Source organism: Leopardus geoffroyi, chromosome E3 (genome assembly GCF_018350155.1).
Source record: "Leopardus geoffroyi isolate Oge1 chromosome E3, O.geoffroyi_Oge1_pat1.0, whole genome shotgun sequence".
In the NCBI taxonomy this organism is placed as follows: domain Eukaryota; kingdom Metazoa; phylum Chordata; class Mammalia; order Carnivora; family Felidae; genus Leopardus; species Leopardus geoffroyi.
The window spans coordinates 22,130,029-22,152,541 of NC_059340.1; the positions used below are offsets into that span (position 1 = coordinate 22,130,029).

A 22,513-nucleotide genomic window follows, 5' to 3' on the forward strand; every position below is an offset into this window, starting at 1 on the left:
CAGTGTGAACTGTTTCAAATTCCAGATCACCTCCTTGCCTGTGGAGGTGAGAACTCTGGTTGGGATCTGCTATTTTTAGCTTGCTTATTAGCTTTCTAGCTGGGACCGTCCGACATCTAACTTGACTTTGCTTCCCTTAGTCCGCCGAAACCCAAGGACTCTGCCCCTGCCCCTGCACCCACCCCGGGGAGAAGCAACAGTCAGATGGCCGCTGGCCCGAACCAGGCCCAGACAGCGGCTGGCTCCCATCAGCTCTCAGTCGGCCCAGGGCACAATTCCGCCGGCCCCAGCCCACACACTCTGCGCCGAGGTAAGTGGCCACCTTTACTCCTTCCCCTTAGGGACGGATGTGCAGACATCCCTGGGTTAGCGTGGGGATTCACTTGCAAGGCTTTCCGACAGATCGTGGCCATGTCTGTTTATAAAAGGGCAAGCAGAAAAATCAGTCATTTTAAGAGCAAAGTCAGTGAAGAGAAATGAAATAATGGAGAGCAGAGAAACAGGCACTGCTGAGTATGTTTAAGCCACAAAGTCCAACAAATGAAGGTTGCTTCTCAGAAGCAGTGCTCCCAGTTTTCCAGGAATCTGGCATGCCAAGCCCTCCCTCCGTTTCGAAAACACCACAGCCTCCGTAGTAGCCAAGCTTTACGGGTCTGCAACCCTCAAGATGGTGGTCAGGGCTTTCTGGGTCCTGACACTGACATGTGATCCAAATCGTCCCCACCTATACCCCTGCAAGCCCTCCACCCGGCAGTTAGGGGGACTGTTTGAAAACACAGCGGATTGTGTCATCTCTCGGTTGAAAGGCTCCAGCGGCTTCTGTGTAAACCTCCCCCGTGGGCCCTGTGTGGTCGGGCCTGCCTTTGGGCCCCGCTCTTAACCACTGCTCTCTCTCACCAAGCTGCCAGCAGTGCTGGTCTGCTCTCTGTTCCTCGCCTGCACTGAGCTCATTCCCTCTTTAGAGCATCCACATTCCATGTCTTCTCTTCCGGAACATTCTGACCCACAACATCTTCTCGTGGCTCTTTTGAAATTTTATTGGGATAAGAAGACCTACCGTGAGGTCTCCCCTCTTAAACTTCTAAGAGTACTACAGGCACACTGTGGTACGGCAGACCTCTGGAACTTACTCATCTGGTGTAACTGGAACTCTGTGTCTGTTAGTTAGCAGCCCTCCGTTACCCTTTCTGCAGTGCTCTCTCTCCAGCCCTTGGCAGCTGCCATTCCACTCTCCGATTCTGTGGGCTTGACTCTTCTAGATAATTTGTGCAGTCCTGTCCTTCCGTGACCGGCTTATTTCACCCAGGGTAATGTCCTCCAGGTTCATCCATGTTGTTGTGTATGGCAGGATTTCCTTCTTTTTTAAGGCTAAATAATATTCCAGTGCATGTATATCCCACATTTTTGATCCAGTCATCCATTGATGGACATTTAGGCTGTTTCTGCATCTTGACTATTGTGAATAGTGCTGCAGTGAACACAGGAGTGCAAGTATCTTTTTGAGACCCTGACTTCAGTTCTTTTGGCTAAGTACCCAGAGGTGGGTTTGCTGGATCATATGGTAATTCTATTTTTAATATTTTGAGGAGTCTCCTCACTTTTCCATAATGATGGTACCACTTGTATTCCCACCAACAGTGTATAAGGGTTCGATTTTCTTTGCCAGCACTTCTTTTGTGGTTTTTTGGGTTTTGTTTTGTTTTGTTTTGTTTTAATAATAGCCACTCTGACAGATATGAGGTGCCTCATTACGGTTTGGATTTCTGTTTCCCTGATGATCAGTTTTATTCTTTTGCCTGTGGATGTCCACTTTTCCCCACACCATCTGTTGAAGAGACCGTCCTTTCCCCTCTGTGTGTTTTTGGTGTCCTGTCAAAGACCAACTGTCTGTGCGTGGACTTATCTCTGGGCTCTCTGTTCTGTTCCACACGTGGTTCCTTTTTACCACTCAGGTCACAGCTCAGAAATCACCTCCTCCATGAGCCCTCCGCAATTACCCCCTCTGAACTGATGACCACTCCCATCCCTACCAGTCACCAAGTCTTCCTCTGTCATAACACTGTCTTTCTTTCCGGGCATTTTTTTCTTGATCTGAAATTTTTAAATTTGTCTTTTAACTTGTTGCCAGTTTCCCCTAGTACCTCTTAGAAAGCTGGGATCTCACCCGCCCAGGGGGTGGCAGAGGCCTCAGGGACAGCCGGCTTCAGGAGAGTCAGCTACTCTCAGGTGGCCTGGTCAATGCTGGTCATGGGAGGGGCAATTGTGATAAATAATAAAAGGCCTCAGACTCAAAAGTTGAGCTATAGCTATGCCTAAAGTCACATAGCTGGTTGGATCAAAGGCTGCTAGTTTAACCTTTCCTAACTGAATTCCTACAAATATAAAGTAGAAATTAAAATGCCTTCTTAAGGGGTATATTGTGGGAACGCCCATGAAAGCACCATCTTTATAAAGCTTAACATAAATGTTAGGTGGAATTTTTATAAATTACAGGCAGGGAGGGGCCCCTGGATGGCTCAGTCCATTAAGTGTCCGACTTTGGCTCAGGTCACGATCTCCCGGTTCCTGAGTTTGAGCCCCGCATCAGGCTCCTTGCTGACAGCTCAGAGGCTGGAGCCTGTTTCAGATCTGCATCTCCCTCTCTCTTTTTCTGCCCCTCCCTGGCTCGCACTCTCTCTCTCTCCAAAAAAACTAAATAAGCATTAAAAAAAATTTTTTTTAATAAAAATAAATTACAGGCAGGGAGGCAAAGTCAGGTATATGCTGCCTGGTTACAGACCCACGTGGTCCTTTTTAAGGTGGTCCTCTCCCCTGAGGATCTTCGTCTGTACCCCAGCTTATCCTGGAGCGTAATTAGGTCTTCTCTTCCTGGATTCTGGGTGTAATTCTGCTTTTGGGTTGAGGCTCTCCTTATGGCCACATTAGGAGTCTTTCCTGCTTCCGTAAACCATAGGCCTCCGGCTTCCTCACAGGATTAGTCTGAACCTTCTGCCCCTGCCTCAGCCTCCCCAAACCTTCATAAGTTTGTCCTATGGAAAGTCCACCTTTCTCCCATCTCCCCGGCACCCAGCTCTCCTGCTTCCTCTTCTGATTCCCTCTACACCCTTTCCTGTCTGGAGTGGTCTTTTTTTTTTTTTTTTTTTTAATTTATTTATTTAAAGTTTATTTATTGTGAGAGAGAGTGAGAAAGACAGAATAAGTGGGGTTGGGGCAGAGAGAGAGAGGGAAGAGAGAGAATCCCAAGCAGGCTTCACACTGTCAGTGTGGAGCCCAATGCTGGGCTTGAACCCATGAACTGTGAGATCATGACCTGAGCCGAAATCAAGAGTCTGACACTTAACCGGCTGAGCCACCCAGGCGCCACAGGAACAATCTTTTACTTGATGTGAATTCATAATTAATATTGCTCAGAACAAAAAACTAGAACTTTTTCTTTTTTAAATGTTTATTTTTGAGAGAGAGCTAGTGGGGGAGGGGCAGAGAGAGAGGGAAACAGGATCCAAATAGGATCTGACAGGAGAGAGCCCGATGCGTGGCTCGAACTCACAAGCCTCACGGCTCACGACCTGAGCTGAAGTCGGACACTTCACCAACTGAGCCACCCAGTCGCCCCAGAACATTTTTTTTTAAGTTGTTTATGGTAGCCAGAGTACAGCTAATATTCCAAAGGTTCCTTCCTTTGTCTGCTGGTTAGTTGTTTCTTTGGGAAAAGGTCTTCCAAGGTCTGGAGTCAAAAGTTCTAGGCCAGCAGAGCAAAGGAGACTTTATACCCTTTTCATCCCTTAATTCTGGGCCCTGTGAGCAGACAGCCAGGCTGTGCAGGGAGAAGGAAAGGGATGAAGAGAGTCCAAGGAGTCCACAGAACATGGTTGTGAGGCTGTTCTGCCAGTTGCTAGCTGTGTGAGCTTTTGCAAATACTTGACCTCTCTGAGCCTCAGTTTTCTCCACCGTGAAATGGGTGTAACAATGTCCATCTAGCAATGTGAGCTTATGAGACTCAACCGAGACAGTTTATGTAAGGGGCCGGCCTTGGTGCTGGTGATGTGTTGGGCAAATGAAACATTTCCTTAATTTCCCTATCCCTTTTTGGGAAGATGAGTAGAATCTCGGTACAATTTGAAAAATACTGGGGAGTGTGGATGGCTCAGTTGGTTAAGTATCTGACTCTTGATTTCAGCTCAAGTCATGATCTCACAGTTCATGGGTTCAAGCCCCAAGTCGGGCTCTGTGCTGATGGTTCAGAGCCTGCTTGGGATTCTCTCTCTCTGTCTCTGTCTCTGTCTCTCTGCCCCTCTCCCACTTGCACTTGTGCACGCGCTCTCTCTCAAAATAAATAAATAAACTTAAAAAAAAAAGAAAAATACTAAAGCCTCTCCACCCACCTCTCCCAGCCCAAAGCCCGGTCTCCAGACCCACTGTTGGTAGCAAATTCTACTCCCACGGCCCCTTAGTGATGCTGATCTCAGCTGATACCGGGAAGGTAGTGAAGTGCTTCAACTCTCCATAGATATACCTAAGGCAGTTCCTCCAGATTTATTTATATTTATATCCAGAATATATCTGTTCATTCAAGTGATTCTGGAACTGGTAGAATTTCTGTCATTAAAAAAAAAAATCAAGCCGTCTTGAAGAAACTGGCTTAGGGCAAGGGGCCATGGTATGTTGTGCAGGCAGATCAGTCATGCTTGGCTGTTGCCCCCTTAGCTGTTCTCGCTTCTCCCCTTTTCTTACTGGGCCATCAGGCCACCAGGGAAGGGTACTGACATGAGGGCAGCTCAGTGAGCTAAGAGCAGCGACTCTGTGTAGGGGGGCGGCCCCTTGACTGAGTTCTTTTCTTACTGGACTTTAAACTTTTTTTTTTAACACTTACTTATTTTTGAGAGAGAGACAGTGGCGGGGAGGGGAGAGAGAGGGAGACTCAGAATCCCAAGCAGGCTCCACACGGTCAGCACAGAGCCCGACACAGGGCTCGAACCCATAAACTATGAGATCATGACCTGAGCCGAAGTCAGAAGCTCAACTGACTCTGCCACCAGGGGCCCCTATTCTTACTGAACTTTTAAAACAACAGCTCATGGGGGGGCCTGGCTGGCTCAGAGGAGCATGCGACTCTTGGTCTTGAGTTCAAGCCCCACATCGGGTGTAGAGATTACTAAAAACCTTAAAAAATGCAAAAGAAAACAAGGGTCTCTGTGTGTGTATGAGGTGCTTTTCTTTTCTTTTTTTTTTAATAGAAACTTACTGTTTGGGAACAGTTTTGGATCTGCAGGGAAGCTGCAGACAGTACTGGTTGCTCCCTTGTACCCGCACCCGCTTTCCCCTGCTGCTGACCTCTTAGGTCCCCCGGGTGCCCTCTCACAGCCGGGCAAGCAGCACTTGCAGCGTCACTGCTAAACAACTAGCCGCTCCCCCAGCGTTCACTCCCTGCCGCGGGGCCACGGCACCCAGGAGACCGCGTCACACTGCGTCATCTCGTCTCCCGAGTCTCCCCTGGGCCGTGACGGTTTCTGACCTCCCGTGCGTTTCCCTGGCCTTGACCGCGTGGGGGAGTGCGGGTCAGGCATTTTGAAGGACGTCCTCCATCTGTGCGGGCAGCTGGTTTTCTCTTGGTTGGACGGGGCCGAGGGCTTTGGGGGAGGACGACCGCCAAGGCGAAGTGTCCCCCTGACGGCGTCCTTCCGCGGGGGCGCACGGTACCCACGCGGGTTCGCCCGCGGAAGGTGGCGTTGGCTCTCGCCGCCCTGCCCTTCTCGCTGAAAGGCGTTCTCTTCCTTTGTGCAGCTGTTAAAAAACCTGCTCCTGCACCCCCGAAACCAGGAAACCCGCCTCCCGGCCACCCCGGGGGCCAGAGTTCTCCGGGACCGTCTCAGCATCCGCCCAGTCTGTCGCCAAAGCCAGCCGCCCGAAGCCCTTCTCCTCCCACTCAGCAGGCGGGCCAGGCCCCGGGCCAGCCGTGCGCCGCCCCGCAGCCCTCGGCGCCCCGGAGGTACTCCAGCAGCCTGCCTCCCATACAAGCCCCCAGCCACCCGCCGCCGCAGCCCCCCACGCAGGCCGCGCCGCCCCCGGGGCACACCAAACCCGGTGGCGGCCAGGGCCCGACCGCCCCCACGGCACCGGCCGGCGAGCAGGGACTGGAGCAGCCACCTCACACCCCTCCCCAGACTCCGACGCCCCCCAGTACTCCGCCTTTAGGAAAACAGAACCCCGGCCCGCCCGCTTCGCAGACCGCGGCGGGGACTAACCCTGAGACTGCGCAGCCACACGCCGGAACCTTACCGAGACCGAGACCAGTACCAAAGCCCAGGAACCGGCCCAGCATGCCTCCGCCCCCACATCCCCCTGGCGCCCACTCCGCGGGGGACGGCACCCTCAGCAACGCAGCTCCCACTGCCTCCAAAATAGTAACGGGTAAGTGAGAAACTGCTCCCCGCCCGCGCTCCGTCGTCTCTGTCCCCTTCCGTTCAGGCCTGGGTTTACAGCAGGGGGCAGCCAGCCTTACCCGCCGGCCACATCTGGCCCACAGCCAGCCCGTTTTTGTAAATGAAGTTTTCCTGGGACACAGCGGCTCTAATTTGTCTACATATCGTCTTGGGCCGCTTTTGTGCTAACATAACAGAGTTGTATAGTCAGAGATTATTGGGCTCGCAGAACCTAAAAATATTTAGTGCCTGGCCCTTGAAGTTAGCTGGCCACTGACTTATAGTTTCATTATGTGTCTAAGACCTCCTACATTGACATTTTTCTAAGTGTAATGACCTAATCCATGTGGAAGGTACTGACTGGACCACACGAGCATGAAATTCATTTCTTCCTCATTAGGATACTTATTTTCCTTCTAAAGGTAAAAATGTTCATAGTGAAGCATTTCAGGTATAACTTTAAAAAACAGGATCTGTGCCACTTCGGATGCCCCAGGAAGGGAGATCTTGGGGGGGCGATCACATCAGAGTGCGGCCTCCAGGGGCGGGGGAGGGAAGGATTGACATTTTCCCATAATCCCCATGGAAGCCTGTTTCCAGTGGTGATGATGGTACAGATTTCAGCAGGCCACCTGACGGGGTGTTTTTAATAGGCAGTCGAAAACACGAGCATTTATTTAATTGTGATTTCTTTTCAAAATTCCACCCTAAGTGTTCTAATACACTATTTGATTTAAGGGTGAGGTAGATGGGGGTTTTTTAAATGTGTTTTTTTTTAATGGCAGGAGCTTTGAATCACAACAGTTTAATTTTCCATTTTCTACATGGGGCTAGTTTTAGAGACGAGGTGGAATATACCTCTGGGCTGTGCAGCTCTACTGCGTGACTTCTCTGCTGAAAATGAGCCAATGGTGTACCCCAAACTGGGGGTACTCCAGATGATGAGGGTTAACCCACTAGCCTTCTGATAACCTTTTTTCTCCCCCAGGAACATACTGCATAACTTGCACGTATTATAAATGGTTAATAACGTATGATGACCCTCTAGCTTTTATTTTTAAAAAACAAAGCCACATTGGTGTGTTTGTTTGTTTGTTTCCCAATAGATGCCCTTCCTAGTGCCCTCACAGGTGGGGAAGGTTCCCAGGACTAAGGTCTGTAACCCCCCCCAGCAGCTCGCACCAAGCTCCATACGCTCCTGCTTAGCCGTGTTTTGCAAATGTGCTTTTGACCACGTGCTCAGGAGCAGCTACCGGACCCCCCTGCCGTCCATTCTGTAGCATGTGGACGTTACTTTTGTTCTTACCAAAAGCATTTTGAGCTGCAGTGCTCCAAATTCGAGGTAGCTGTCAGTAGATTGAGAACCCGATTTCAAGCCGCTCACCTAAGATGCTAGGAGTGCCTTCTTTCTTGTTGGTAAGCCTTTTGTAAGTGTCCTGCTCTTCTCAGTGACTTCCCTGTCGTTGATTGGCTCATCACATCCAACCAAAGAGGACTCGGGTGCAGTCAGCACAGAAAGTTGTGTTCCTTGTGTCTTGAGCTTTAATTTGTAATTGTATATCTTAAGTGCGAGTTAACTGCATGGAGCTTCTTAATTTGATGTTTGAAATTCTCAGGACCAAACCAAACAAACAAACCGATCTTCTTCCAAAGATCCCACACTAAATTCCTTTGCGTTCTAGCACGCTTACATTTTGCTTTCTTAAACCATATGAGCTTTTCAAAAGGCACCGTTAGCCTCATCTGAGCCGGGTCCACATTTGGACGCCTTAGGGCTCTCATCATGCGTACCATTGCTCTAATCGGCTGATCTAAGCCTTAAACCCTTGGTGAGCTACTTCGCCAGTGTTCGCAGCCTTGGTCTGAGTAAGACTTTCTGTAGAAGCCAGAAAAGAAAATGAGTGAGGCCTTAAAGGCGTGGAGGAAGGCACGAGTATGATTCCACATCCTGACTCCTTATAACCCAGCAGTCTGGGGTTGCCCACTGGGTATGGAAGTCGTGCACCAGAGTGACACGACTAAACCCTAATTAAGGCTGAGCCTTTTAACCCTTCATGACACCAGCATTTCACCCGAAGATCTTTCCTTTTACGTAGATAGGAAAACTACGAACTGGAATCACGTCTGTTCTTTAAAACCGTTCCCACCTCACATGTGTTTATTTCAGAAAACTATCTTATTGATCCGGTACAACACTGTAATGCTCTGTACTTTATCAGATCAGGGAAATTTTATATGAAAGTACTTTGCCTTAAGATATTACCTAAGTATTTAAAAATCTATGTTATGAATTCTCCTAAACTCAAGAAATCCCAGGCCACCACAATTATTTTTGTATTGCGGAAGTAACTTTTAATTACCTAAAATCGCCTGGACTGCCATTGGGAGCACACAGAAAGCCCCGTTTAGGATTCATGCATCCACTAGTATTGAGCAAGCTGCTATTATGAACCATTCTTGGGTATTTCAAGAAGAAAAACAATGTAACTTCCTTGGAAGGCCATCCTTTATTATGACATTATGTTTTCATGTGGAAAACCGTAGACAGTTTCCTAAAAACAGGTTATTTGCTTAGAGCATTTAATCCTAAAAAGTTGAATGACAGCCTGGGGATTAGGATAAACCCTTGGGGGAGATCGATGCCGCCAAGCAGATTTGACCGCCATTGTCTAGCAGCTCAGCACCAGCACAGGTGAATGGAGGGATTCTGATGTCCTCCGAAGCTCCTCTTTATTGTTACTGTAGAAAGCGCGCAAGCCTTTCCGCTTTGAAAGTAAAAGAGTTTGCATCTTGCTGTTTTTAAAGGAACAGATTTTAGCCAAGAGTGTTCTAATTGAAACATTTTATTAAATAATTTAGATGTATGACCTGCCATATTCAGTAAGAACTCAAATTGGAATATTTAATGGTAAGGAAAAGGCACCTGATTGGCCAAAGCTTTTGTGCTCCTTGATGATCGTTACTCGTGCGCTAACGCCTGTTACTAACTGGGCACCCTAACCCTGCCTGCTTGCATCCCTACTAACAGTGCATGTACTAAACGATGCTGGCTTCGTTCATGCTTGCTCTCGATCACTCTGAGTACTAAGTGTGTTCACAGACGTGTGTGACAGGTGGTCACAGGGCCGGCCTTGTGACTTCTCTAATTTCTGTCCTTATCTGTACCAGGCAGGCTTGAGGTGTAGTAGAAAGACTTTGTGGACTTGGGCCCGTATTCGAAGTTCAGCTCTCTGTGTAACGTCAGGCAAAGGCACAGCCTGGCTGATCAGTTAGAGGGTGACATTTGTGAGAATTTTTGTTGAAGGGATTGAATCAGATAAAATAAGACATCTTACAGTTCTCAGCATACACTGGGTCCTAAGTGAATGCTAGCAATCTGTGATCATGTTTATCTTGGAAAAAATAGATAATCAGAGTTATGTTCTACACTCATAGGTCAGCGCTTTAAGAATGCATATGCCCAGGGGCACCTGGGTGGCTCCGTAGGTGAAGCGTCCAACTTCGGCTCAGGTCGTGAGCTTGCAGTTTGTGAATTCGAGCCCCACATCAGGCTTGCTGCGGTCAGCGCAGAGGCCGCTTCAGATCCTCTGTCCCCGTCTCTCTCTGCCCTCCCCGACTTGTGCTCTCTCAAAAAAATAAATAAATAAAAATAAAAATAAAAAAACCCAGCCACAGAAGGGCACCCATATTTAGATTCTAATGCACCATTTGATTTTCCCAATAGCAGTTCTTTTGTGGGTTAAAAAGACAGTGCTCAGGAGTAGAAGATATTTCTTACTATTTCATGATATTTCGTGAGCCTGAGAATACGTATCCCCAGGGCTGCCGTCCGCTGTGCGATGGTACGTCCTGTTGCTCTCGGGGCCGCCACTCAAACCTCAGCACTTTGCTGGTTCTCACAGTGTTGTTTTTTTTTTTTAAAACTAACCTCTTTTTACATCCTGAAAGTAACACATTTTAAAAAATTAACCATAGGTATTAAAGAAAACTTGGAAACTAGAAATGATAAGCCACGCTGCTACAATTGAAGAAGTTCACTACTCATATTCTGGGGTTTTCTCTATTTTTTCTTTCCTAAAAGTCCAGGGTGTGTGTGATCATGGCTTTTGATCCTGCATTTTTCATTTTACCTTACATCATATGCCCCTTCCCATGTTACGATGTTTTTACAACCCATCTTCTCAATGACTGCATGATATGAAGCGGGTTTATTTTTGCTCATAGTTGGACATTTTTAAGTGGCTCCTGCTTCTCTTTGCAGATTATTTTTAACAAATAGATGCCAGAATCATGTCAAGGTGAATATCCTAGTGAGACTTGAGCAGAATCTCTCCTTTGTAAAAATAATAAAAAGTTGACACAGAGTCTCTGACAGACTGGAAAGTTTCCGACAGCCCTAGCGAGCCGCTGCAGGGCAGAAGGGAGTCATTCTCTCAGACAGATGGGTCAGGAGGCAGGGTAGGTCACCCCACAGTTGTGTCTGCAAAGTGTAATTCCAAGGCTGTGTTTGGAGTGGCCAGGAGAATACCCTTGGACTGTCTGGAGGGTCAACTGACAACCTAAAGCACGTGTTCACAATTGTTGACGTGATAAACCTTTAGGACCGTATCCTCAATCACAGGGTGCCCGTTCTGGCCCCCCGGGAGCCCACATCCTTGATACAGATACTCAAAACAGGAAGGAACTCACTTAGATTTGTCCAAACCCCACATCAGGGGTGATGTTCTGCCTGAGTGGAAGGAGCATCCTGGGCATCTCTTTTTGTTTTTTGCTTTTTAATAAGACATCAGTCCTGTGAACTTAGCTCCGAGCTGTATGCTCAAAGACCAGCCCTTCTTAGAACGTATCTAATGAAAAATGATGCCTTATGTAAATTTGCAGCCAGAAAGTTTCAGAGGCATTTTTTTTTTTTTTGAAAAAACAGAAAAGAGTTCCTGCGGGAATCTTTCTAAAATAACCTTTTCCTCATTTTTACTACAGTGAACCAGAGTGTTTAAGACTCACGCATTATCTCCTCAGACACCATCTTCTCTGTCAGGACCCTCACCCGAGGACACACAGACTCCTGTCGGGAGGAGGGAAGCGCTGTGTCAGTTAGACCCCACAGTCCAACCGGTGTGGCTCTGATCCTCTGAGGGGTTGAGTCTCTCCGAGTCCCCCTTTCTTACCTCCACGGTGGCATTGCTGCTGCCGTGGAGTTATTTCGTGTGGAGGTGTCAGCGAGTGCCGTGATGACGTGTGTGCAACGCTTAGCACCGTATCTGGGAAACGGCACTCTCCCCATGGTGGCAGCCGTTGTGACAAAGAGGAATCTCCTTCTGGAAGCTGGCTCTGCCCCCGTGCCTCTTTGTTGCATGTAAACGTTACCTGTTGCATGTGAACGGATCTGCTGTCTTCTTTTTAAAAAATGGTTCATGTAAGAGAGAGAAGGGGGGCTGGGAAGTAACGAACCTGCCAACCTCAGGCAAACCAGGCGCAGCAGGCAGGAGACAGAGGGAACTTCCCTTAGGCTCCCCCACACGTTTTTTCCCTGGGTGTGGAGGTCGTGCGTGCTCATCAAAAATAGAGGAATTCTGGGAAGTACAAATCCAGGAATTCTTCATATGTGATGTAAAAAAAGAAAAAGAAAGGTAGTAAGTTTGTCCTCTGAGAAGGATCTGCGGCCCGTCGGTGTTGGTTTGCACATGCACCCACCTGTTAACAAGTAGGAACCTACCCAGTGCGTACGGTGCCCGTGCATCACGCACCCCACCGGGCATGGCGGTTCGGCAGTCTCTGGTAGACTCTTTGAGCTAAAAAGAGACGCTGACTGGTTGCGCCATCTGTCTTGTCGGGTTAGGACAATGGTAAGGGGATTGAATTTGCAATGCATTTCTGGTACGAGTCTTGTCTCTGAGACACGACTGCTCTGCCTGAGGCAGTAGGAGGGGAGGATTGGGAAGATGGCCGGGCTGGATGACTCTTCACCATCCATCCCTGCAGCTGGCCGGCCGTAAAACTGATGGAGCGTCAGCCATCATCCAGTCACTGTTCTAGGCATCAGGGAGGCACTGAACAAGACAACAAGTACAGGAAAAGCGTCTCTTAAGCGTAATGGGAAAACTCCCCAGCACACCCACCCCAGCCCGGCAGCGTGAAACCACAGCAGATCCGAACATCTCCCTTCTCTCCTGCACCAGCCCTGACACCTCTCGGCTGGCTCTCACAATTTTCTAGAACACACACCCACTAGAGAGACAAAGGATTCTGTCTTGACGAGGGGCTGTCTCCCCCAGTCAACTGCCGGCTTCATTAAAGCCGTGTCTGGCTTGTCCACTGTTGTGCCCTCACAGGTGGGTGCTCAGTGAGCACCTGTTCCTGAGTGAGTGCATCTGAGACTCCCCGGCCTCACTAGGAGGAGGGCTGTGGTAGGTGACGATGTCTTTTGTGAGTTTAGGAGTGAGGGACCGACGGCTCGAGGATTGTGCGTTGCCCTCTTGCTAAAGGAATTCTAGCCAACATAATAAGACAAGAAAAAGGAACTGGAGTATAAGTTAGGAAGACAAGAGAAAATACTTGTGGGATGTTGGCGATCCCCCTCAGTGATTGTCAACCAGCGGTTGTTGCCAGGGGACATTTGGAAGTGTCTGGAGACATCTTTGTCACCCTGGGGAAGAAGGTGCCATTTGCCACGGCATCTAGGGCATCAAGGGCAGGGCTGCTGCCGTGCACCCTGCAGACAGCCCCGCAAGCCAGAACGATCCAGCCCCGAATGTCACTGGTGGGAGGCTGGCGTAGCATTGCTAAGAGGAATAACCCCTCAGCCCCGGAGGAGGGGGCTGTCTCCAGTGAAGCACACCTGTCCCCGCGGCCCAGATGTTGTGAGGGGAGTTCCGTTAGTGCGTCAGAGGGCTTGGTGAGAATGAGGTTTCCTCTCCTCGGTCAGAGCGAGCACGCGCTGCAAGGCTGCATCCGAGAGCTGCCCTGGAGTCTTGGAGGCTTGACCCCCGCTCCCAAGGGCTCATGGCGGCTCTAGCACGAGAAGGCGTGTGTGCATGGGCTGACTCGGACTTTCCGGCTCCCCTTCCTCTCGGAGCGCCCCCGGGCGGCTTCGGCATTACCACGCGCTGATCCCGTGTCTCCTGTTTTTGTCCAGACACCAGTTCTAGAGTTTCAGAACCGCTTCGCAGCACCTTTCCTGACACGCATTCAGACTCCGCAAGCAGAGACGTGCCCGGGCGCATTGTGTTGGACATAGACAACGACACGGAAAGCACCGCCCTGTGAAGAAAGCCTCCCCCAGCCCGGCCCCCTCCACCCTGGCGCGTGGAGCAGGGGCAGGTGCGCAGTTACCCTTGCAGACCCAACAGCGAAGAGCTTCCAGTGAAGGGAAACGAAGGCCTGACGTGCAGGGCCTCGCCTCCCGCAGCCCGAGGACAAGGTGGGGGCTGACACTTGAAGCTGAATGACCTGTGTCTTGAGGACGCTGGCTTTCTTTACCTGGGAAGGAAATCATGCCCAGAAACATTTCTAAAAGAAGGAAAAACGGAAAAAGACAAAAGAAAACGAAGTAGCTAGAATGGAAGGAGTATGCTCGCCGAGACGTGGGGAGGAAGCTTTGTCGCTGCGCGGTTAGTGCAGGCCGTTCGGAATGAAGAAGCACCGCGTTAACTATTTAATAAAATGCCGTTCATTATGCAGATCACCCACTTCCTGCTCCTTGGACTTTGATTCTCACACCTTAGGAGGGAGGTCCCTCTCCTTCAGAATCGCCGCAGAATCATTTTGTATGAAGTATGGTCTGTGCCTCCCCGAGCCCCCGAAAACCACGCGCATCGATGGTGACTGCTGGATCCGTCACCTCAGCAAACTGGATGTGACCTGTGCCTTGCCGGATTGCAGAATGTAGAAAGAAACGTACTGTTCTTTTTTTTTTTTTTTAAACAATGTAATTGCTACTTGATAAGGACCGAACAATATTCTAGTTTCATGTTTAATTTGAATTAAATATATTCTGTGGTTTATATGAAAACTTTATCATTCTTGGAAGCAAGACCGTGGACTGTGTGTATGCGTGCGTGTGCGTGCTGTCTCTCACCCAAATAGAATTCGGATGAGACGTCGGGGGGTCTGTGACCGTAGAAGCCTGAAGGAATGGAGAGCAAAGTCGCGGCAGTGACGCCAGCCCCCAGGTGCCCCAGAGACCTCCCGGACTGGCTGTCCCCCAGTGAGTGTTCCATGGTCGGGCTCTTCCTGTGCACTTGCCGGTCCTGACTCCCTTCCCTGTCCAGCCAGAGACACAGAACAGTCGGCCCCGCAGACCCAGTGCGGGAGTCCCGAAGCCGCTCTTTTCTGGTGGCGGGAAGGCACTGCCCTCCCAGGGTTGAAAGACTCGGGAGGAGCAGGTGGGGAAATGGAGCAGAGTGGGGCCCACAGTCTGGATGCCTGTTCTGATGACAGCCGCTCCCGGTGGCCCAGACGTGGCCGGCTCCTCGGGGGACTAGGCAGGGACACACGCTGCCAGCGTCGGCTGCCTTGAACCATTCCGTTGGTGGAGTTGGTTGCCAGGCACATCAGCGACCTGTGCCTTGCCCGGAGGACACCGGCCCTGTGTTCCGCTTCAGCAGCACACGCAGTACTGGTGGCACGAAACAGAAGTGAGGCTGTGAAGTTTAACAGCCGTAACTTGCAAAGGGCAATCCCTTTTTCCTCCCAACTCAAAATTCCCTGTGCCCCCAAAGTGCTTCCTACACCTACTAATTATTAACTACATTGAAAATAGGTACCTGTTGAAGCGCCTGGGGGCTCAGTCGGCTAAGTGTCTGACTCACGACTCGTGAGCGTCGGGCTCGCTGCTGTCAGCACAGAGGCTGCTTCAGATCCTCTGTTCTCCCCTCTCTCTGCCCCTCCCTTGGTCGCATTCTCTTTCTCTCAAAAATAAACACTGAAAAAAAAAAAAAACACTGACACATCAAAACTAAGCACTGGACAAACAGAAAATAAGAAAGTATTTTTTAAAAAATAGGTACCTATAAACCCATGTCCCCCTGTATCTTAAATTCATATTCACTTAAGGCTCCCTCTCCCCCATCCCCCCTTTGCTGTAGACCAAGCTCCTTACAGAAAGCAAGAGGCTTGGTGTCGGTTGCCCATCAGCATCGAGCCCCTTACCCGGGGAGCCCACTGTCCATAATCCGGCATCTGTGCAGCACCTCGGAGATGCCGCGGAGCCTGAGCTGGCACTCAGGGGGAAGCTGGGACACCATGCTTGCCGAGGAGATGGCGTTGGTGCCTGGGGACCAGGAAGGTCCACGGTGGACAGTTCTCTCCAGAGTGGCACATGCGTTTTATTATTGCTGGCTCCAAAATACAACACAGACCCTCTTTATTTTAAGAATGTTTTGGTTTTCACTCTCCTTTGTTGGTAATGATCTCCCAACCCCAACAGCTCCAATCTAAGGAAAAATGATGGTTATGCGTGTCAAAGGTGAATACCAGACCAAGGCTACTGCGCATCTTCCTGAATGGGGGAGGACCAGAGTGGGGTGTGGGCGGCTTGGCTTGCATTCGGAGCTGTAACCGCATCATGGTGGAAGCATCTCCAAGGTCCCACAGAGACGTGATTACCCCTGCTGGGAGAGTCGCCACCTTGCCGTCCCCTTCTCCTGGCACTAACACCGCCAGAGAGCAGGAGAGGTCTTGTGATTTAAACTCACGGTGGCCATCCTGCTCATCCAGGAAGGTGCTGGTGTCTAGGAAGATGGTGCCGGTCATCTGCCCCTTCGGATGGTTTCCTTCCCTTCTCTACGGAATGCTTTCTCATAGAATGTTCTAGCCCTGTGTGCTCAGGCCTTCTCTTCCTGCTCCCCTGCCCACAGCGACACCAGGGTCATGACCCTATTCCTGACTGACACACGTTGCATTCAGGACCCATCTGTCCTGTTCTTAATCCAGCATTTGGAGACCCCGGGGGTCAGCACAGGCCCCTGGCGGCCTGACTCTGCTTGGTCCTACCCTGTGAATCCCCAGGAGTTTAGATGCAGCTGGACCAAGGAAATCCCTGGAGGCTCCACGGATGGACCCTTGTCCCTCTCTTGAGACGGTAGCTCCCAGTGAGTCTCACACATGCTCATAGTTGAAGGTCTAAAGGCGATCCTTCTCTGGCTTCTCTACCTGACGTCTGTTCCCACCGTTTCCCCACCAGCGCCGTGGCCCTGGTGGTCTGCAACCGAACTCCAGAGACTCCACCCTGTCTCACAGACTGTTCTGCCGTCTCTTGGCTCCAGGGCTCCAGGTGACATCAGTAACTCACAGTCTAGAGTCTTACATCCCATTGGGTAGCAGCAGCTCACTGACGGATGTTTCTAAACCAGTGGCCCCCACTATCATGGTGGCGGAGCTAGGGACGGGGAAAGATCCGGCACAGCAAAGCCAAAGGCAGAAAGTGGCCTGAGCTACCTCAGCTGCCAGCTAAGGGGAGCCAGGCAAAAAGTGGGGTAGTGTCGGGGCACCTCTCTCTGGAAGCCATTTCTGGGGGTGTCTCTGTAGTCCCCTTGCCACCCACAGCCCATCTGTGTCCTGAGGCCATTTTGCACTTCCTGCCCTCAGAGCCACACAATAAATTCCTTTTGGGTTTTTTGCATCAGCTTTCTTGGCTTCGTTTCTGTTACTGACAACCAAATGGCCCCTACTTGATGCACTTCCTAAAAGAAGCTGTCCCCCTCTGCTCACTCAGGGACACAACTGTACAGACCCCTTGCGGCTCCATGGGCAAACTTTCCTTTCCATACTCCCTGCCAACTCCCCCTTTGCGTCTCCCATGCGTTGACGAGCCATACACAGTGTGTCAGTTCTCCATTGCTACATGACAGACGCCCACAGACTTGGCAACCTAAAACGACACACCCGTATCACCTCCCAGCTTCTGTGGGTCAGGAGTCCAGGCACAGCTCAGCGGGGCCTCCACATAGGGTCTCACAGGCTGCTGTCAAGGTGCTGGCCAGGGTCAGGGTCTCATCTGGAGGTTCGACTGGGGAGTGATCCACACCTAAGCTCCCTTGTGGTTGTAGGACCACAAGGTCTGAGAGCCCTGGCTTCTTGCTGGCCCACACCTGGAGGTCCCCCTCAGCTCTTAGAGGCTGCCCACAGCCCCTCGACTCGTCGGCTTCCCCAGTGTGGCTGCTAGCGCATCAGGTCAGCAAAGACAGTCTCCAGGATGCATCTGCTGGCACGTGATGTGATGTAACCACCGACTGATATCCCGTCACCTCTGCCGTGTTCAACTGGTCAGTAGACAGTTGTGGGTCTGTCCACCATCAAGGGGAGAGGACTGTACAAGGGCACGAACACCAGGAGGTGGGGATCGTCGAGGGTCACCTTAGGGTCTACACCACACACATGAGAACGTCATCACAAATGACACGTGGGGCAACATTCGAACCAAATATTCTTTTGAGAGAACCAAAAAAAAGTCATCAGCGTTCTGTTTTCACCCTCTCTACTTGTATCTGAATGGAGTCTTTATGCACATCAATAAATTACATTTGAACAACCAAAAAATTGTTGCATGTCAGTTCATGATAGGGACCCCGCATTTGTATGTTCACACAAGGACCCTCAGAATTGAAGCCTGGTCTTCTAGATAATTGCTGGGTGTCCTCCAAGTAAATACTGAGGGCTCACTCTTCCATGTGCTGGCCCAGACCCTGGGGACCCAACCTGAGCCACACAAGCATGGCCCTGGCTGCCGGGGAAACTGGCACACGAACCCAGGACACACAGTAGGGTGCGGAGAGGGAGGAGCCACGGGCAGGTGGAGGCGGGCCCTGCAGACGGAAGGACAGCTGGTGAAGTAGATGCCTCAGAGGCAAGGAGCCAGGCTGAGAGGTGAGGAGGAGCTGGAGCACCAAGGGCCTCGTCCAGTTGTCCAGGGCAGTTGGGAGCCACTGAGGGAGCCATGGTGGGGGCGAAGGGGGGTGGCAGTCCCCGCGGTTTGTAGTTTAGACCGCTGCGGCTGTGACTGCAGGGAATGGACTAGAGCAGGGGCAAGACTGCTTGGCAGGGGACCCCAGGAGAAGAGCTGATTCAGGCCCAGATTTAGGTGGAGGTGGCAGGAAGGGGGGCCAGCGGACAGAGGAACACATCCTTAGGGAGGCAGAGGTGGCCCCATTTGCCGACCGACCGTCCCGAAGGTGAGCGCCAACCCAAAGGGCGGCCCTGCAGACCCTTCGTGGTCTGTGGTCAAGGTTGCACAGGTGACTGGACTGGCCATTTGGTCCCCTGCACAAGCTCAGACCTCGGGGGCTGAACCTGTGCAGGGCTAGTGGGTATTCCTTCCTGGTCCCCGGGCAGGGGTGGGCAGTCAGGCCGGGGCAGGGCTGCGGCCGGTGGACGTGAGACCAGGAGCCGGATGACATCTGCGTCCTGGAGGCCCTCCACCTGTGTATTCGCCAGGCACTGTGCTAGGTGTCCGTCCGTGTGACAGACTTTACCCTTGTGGAACTTTCACTCCAGTTGGGGAGACAGTTAAGGAACCGATGATGACATGTGATACCTGCTTTGAAGGCACATGCCCTAATGGGCCTGAGTGGGATGATCCCAGAAGGCTTCCCAGAGGAAGTGGTGTTCAAGCAGACGCTAGAATAGGAGTTAGGCAGAAGAAGGAGGGGTAGGTTAGGTGGAGGGAAGAGCAGACAGATATAACCGGACTTCCGGGACCCGCCGTGCACCAGCCCTGTGCTTGGCCCAGAGGTGGGAAACCCTGAGAGTGACGTGGACTTAGCCTGCGAGGGGAGAGGGTCAGAGTCGAAGCCGCAGAGAGGCCTGGCCATCAGGGGTTATTCCCATCAGGGAACGTGGACTTCATCCTGCGAGCCTGGGAAAGTCACCGAAGGGACCTACGCAGAACAGTGGCTTGATCAGATCCGCTCTCTCTGCCTGTGGGTGGACAGTGAGCGAGACGAGAGGCAGCAAGGCCAGTGGGGAGGCTGTGGCAGTGATCCGGGGGAGATGCCCGTGGCCTGCTCGAAACGCAGCTCCGACCCCGACCAGCAGCAGCAGAGATCTCTGGGGCCTGGCGGAGGGGCAGCACGGGGGAGCTCAGGACCCCAGCAGGGCCTGCCGGGCCCCCCCTCCCTGCCTTTGGCCCCTGGAGAGGGATGTTCGGCCCCCCTGGAGCCCACTCGCCTCAGACGCCGTCTCAGGCTCTTGCCAGCAACACGCTGGCGAGGGGCTCCCCGCAAAGTTTGGGGTGTGCCTCCGCCCACGGATCAGCGTGGCAAGGCCCGGCCTCCAAGGCTGCCCCCAGGTACTGAGGGAAGCACACTGAGCGACTGAGCCGATGGCTCCTCGGCCCCCGGTTTCCTGTCCATGTTCCTCTCAAGTGTGGAAACCGGGGTCCCCTGTGAGACTCCTGTTCCCCAGCCCTGTCACGCCAGCACGTGGTTCCCATCCACCCCGCCAGCCCCCTCTGTCCTGGGACTGGAATCCTCGCTCATGGCGCCGGGCCACCCCAGAGGTGGGCTCCCGGCTAGCTCTGGTGGTCTGCCCTCCCTCTAAGCCGTGCGTGGGGCCAACAGCCTGGACCGGAGATCCCATCAGACCCCACGAGGGCCCAGAACACAGACGTGAGGATGGCCGACCCAGCCCGGGACACGGTGGCTTTGCCCATGGGCCAGCAGAGATTTGCTGTGGACAGACTTGTCCATCCTTCTGGCCGCTTGTTTGAGGGGAAGCAGCATATGGACGACGAAGCAGAGAAAAGTCTCCGCCAGTGCTTGGAAAGGGCGCGCAGTTCTCCAATTGTCTTCAAGCACAAGATTCCAGGGCGCCGCCTGGCCCACTTCCCGGGGATCTCAGGGAGGAGCAGCCCTGCAGTGAGAAAGCACTGGGGACCGGCTGCTGCTTCCCCCAAAGCCCGCCAGCGTGGAAGGCAAGCAGTGGGACGCAGGTCCCGGTCCCTGCACGTCGAAGGGAGGGGGAGAAAGTTAAGCGTTGGCGCTCGGCCGGGCCAGCGTGGCAGCTGCTGGGCTGGGAGGCCTTGGGGGTCTCTTTGCTTCTTTATCCCTCTGAATGTCGTTCTTGGTGTTCCAAGACAGGTAAGAAGAGTGAACAGCCCTTTGAGAAAAGGAACCGTTTACACTTCTTTTTCCCCCAGATTCGAACCGCCATTGCTTTTTTTTTTTTTTTTTTTAAAGTTTGTTTTTGAGAGAGAGCAAGAAAGGGAGGGGCAGAGAGCGGGAGAGAGAGAATTCCAAGCAGGCTCCACACTGTCAGCAACAGCCCAATGCCCACTGCGGGGCTCGAACCCACAAAGCCATGAGATTGTGACCTGAGCCGAAATCAACAGACACTTAACCGACAGCAACCCAGGCGCCCAACCTCCATTGCCTTTGAAGAAGAGGTGCCTCACCCTGGATTTCAGCTCGGGTACCATCTCCCCAGCTTCACGAGTTCGAGCCCTGCATCTGGCTCATGCTGACAGTGTGGAGCCTGCTTGGGATTCTCTCTCTGTCCCTCTCTCTCTGCCCCTCCCTTGCTTGCTCTCTCTCAAAAATGAATAAACTAGAAAAAGGAGTAGAAGAAAAGAGCTCGGTGTCATGTTGGAAATGCCCCGGAGGAACGCCCATGAAGCCTCATGGTAAACAAACAAAGCTTTATTACTTATCTTCTCTCATTACAAAAACAGGGCACGGAAAATAAACTGAGAGCTCAGACCCCTGGGTTCACCCCACGTTAAGCAAAGTAGCCCCAGACAAAGATGGCACAGCTAATACACACGATGAGGTTGATGTCCAGAAGGGTTTTCACGGGGGGGTTTTCTTCCAAGGAGACGATGACGGGTTCCACTTTGCTGGGGGGCTCCTCCTTGCCCCGGCTCTCCATCCCACAGAGCCACAGGATGGCCCGTACCACTCTGGACTGCTCTGGGGTCGTGTCACCTAGAAGAACCCAAAGGAAGGTCATAAGGATGGGCTGTGCGTCCCGGAGAAGACACCAAGGGGACCAACCAGATGTGTTCCGCACATAGTAACAAATACTTGGTGTATCTCTCGTGTCTCTTGAAATGCACGGCCTCCTGGATCTATACTTGAGTTTCCCGTTAGGCTGATGTGGACACATAGCCACAGTGTGTATGCACGTGTGTGCATGTATGTGTGTGTGTGTGTGTGTGTGTATATATATATATATATATATATATATACACACACACACACACACAGGGCCACGTGTGATGATGAACAACAGCCCACAGCCTCAGGGTCATGGAGGCAATAGGGGCTGGTGGGGACTTTGGCTAATTGAAGGGCACATCCCAGGTCTTAAGGAGCCCGCTTTACGAGCTCCAGATGTCAGTCATGCAGACACATGGGCCCAGTGTTGTTACAATCTCCCCATTTTCCAGGAGAAGACAGATATCTGGAATTTTACATGCAATCTCCCGATTTTTAAATGTTAAGTCACATTTCATTAAAATGGTAGGTGGGCTAAACCACAGTATGTCTGCAAGCTGCCAGTTTGGAACGAGTGTAATTTAGAGAATGCCAGTAGTATTCCAGCCTACCTTGTGGGATTTCGAGAGGATCAGGTGAGCCATGTTCTAGCAGGCGCTCAGCAAGTGTTTGCTGCTATTGCTTCCCAGCGAGGTATCTGATGAAAGCTACTGAGGGGCACCTGGGGAGCTCATTGGGTTAAGTGTTTGACTTTTGATTTCAGCTCAGGACACAATCTCGTGGTGTGTGAGTTCGAGCCCTGCATCAGGCTCCATGCTGATGGTGCAGAGGCTGCCTGGGATTCCTTCTCTCACTCTCTCTCTCTCTCTGAGCCTCCCCCCATTCATTCTCTCTCTCTCAAAATAAATAAACTTAGGGGCACCTGGGTGGCTCAGTCGGCTAAGCGTCCAACTTCAGCTCAGGTCATGATCTCACGGTTTGTGGATTTGAGCTTTTGCATTGGGCTCTGTGCTGATAGCTCAGAGCCTGCTTCAGATTCTGTGTCTCCCTCTTTCTCTGCCCCTCCCCAGCTTGTGCTCTGTCTCTCTCAAAAATAAACATTAAATAGGGGCGCCTGGGTGGCTCGGTTGAGCATCTGACTTCAGCTCAGGTCATAATCTCACG

General features: G+C 51.6%; 2 protein-coding genes across 12 annotated transcripts in view; one reads left to right on the forward strand and one right to left on the reverse strand.

Moving 5' to 3' along the window:
• The window catches only part of ARHGAP17 (Rho GTPase activating protein 17), a 141,762-nt gene extending 127,340 nt beyond the window's left edge, over nt 1–14,422 (forward strand). For 7 of the 10 annotated variants that reach the window (XM_045461593.1, XM_045461595.1, XM_045461586.1 and 4 more), the window contains 3 exons: nt 141–310; nt 5,782–6,408; nt 13,555–14,422. In XM_045461593.1, the coding sequence (XP_045317549.1) occupies nt 141–310; nt 5,782–6,408; nt 13,555–13,685 (928 nt within the window). In that variant the 3' untranslated portion in view covers nt 13,686–14,422. Of the gene's footprint in view, nt 1–140; nt 311–5,781; nt 6,409–7,525; nt 7,574–9,278; nt 9,328–13,554 lie in introns of all 10 variants that reach the window. The other 3 variants (XR_006708347.1, XM_045461588.1, XM_045461589.1) reach the window with 3 other exon arrangements.
• A 6,612-nt stretch (nt 14,423–21,034) lies between these two features.
• Nucleotides 21,035–22,513, reverse strand: part of SLC5A11 (solute carrier family 5 member 11) — a 48,361-nt gene continuing 46,882 nt past the window's right edge. For both annotated transcript variants that reach the window (XM_045461608.1, XM_045461609.1), the window contains one exon: nt 21,035–21,337. In XM_045461608.1, the coding sequence (XP_045317564.1) occupies nt 21,132–21,337 (206 nt within the window). In that variant the 3' untranslated portion in view covers nt 21,035–21,131. The remainder of the gene's footprint in view (nt 21,338–22,513) is intronic.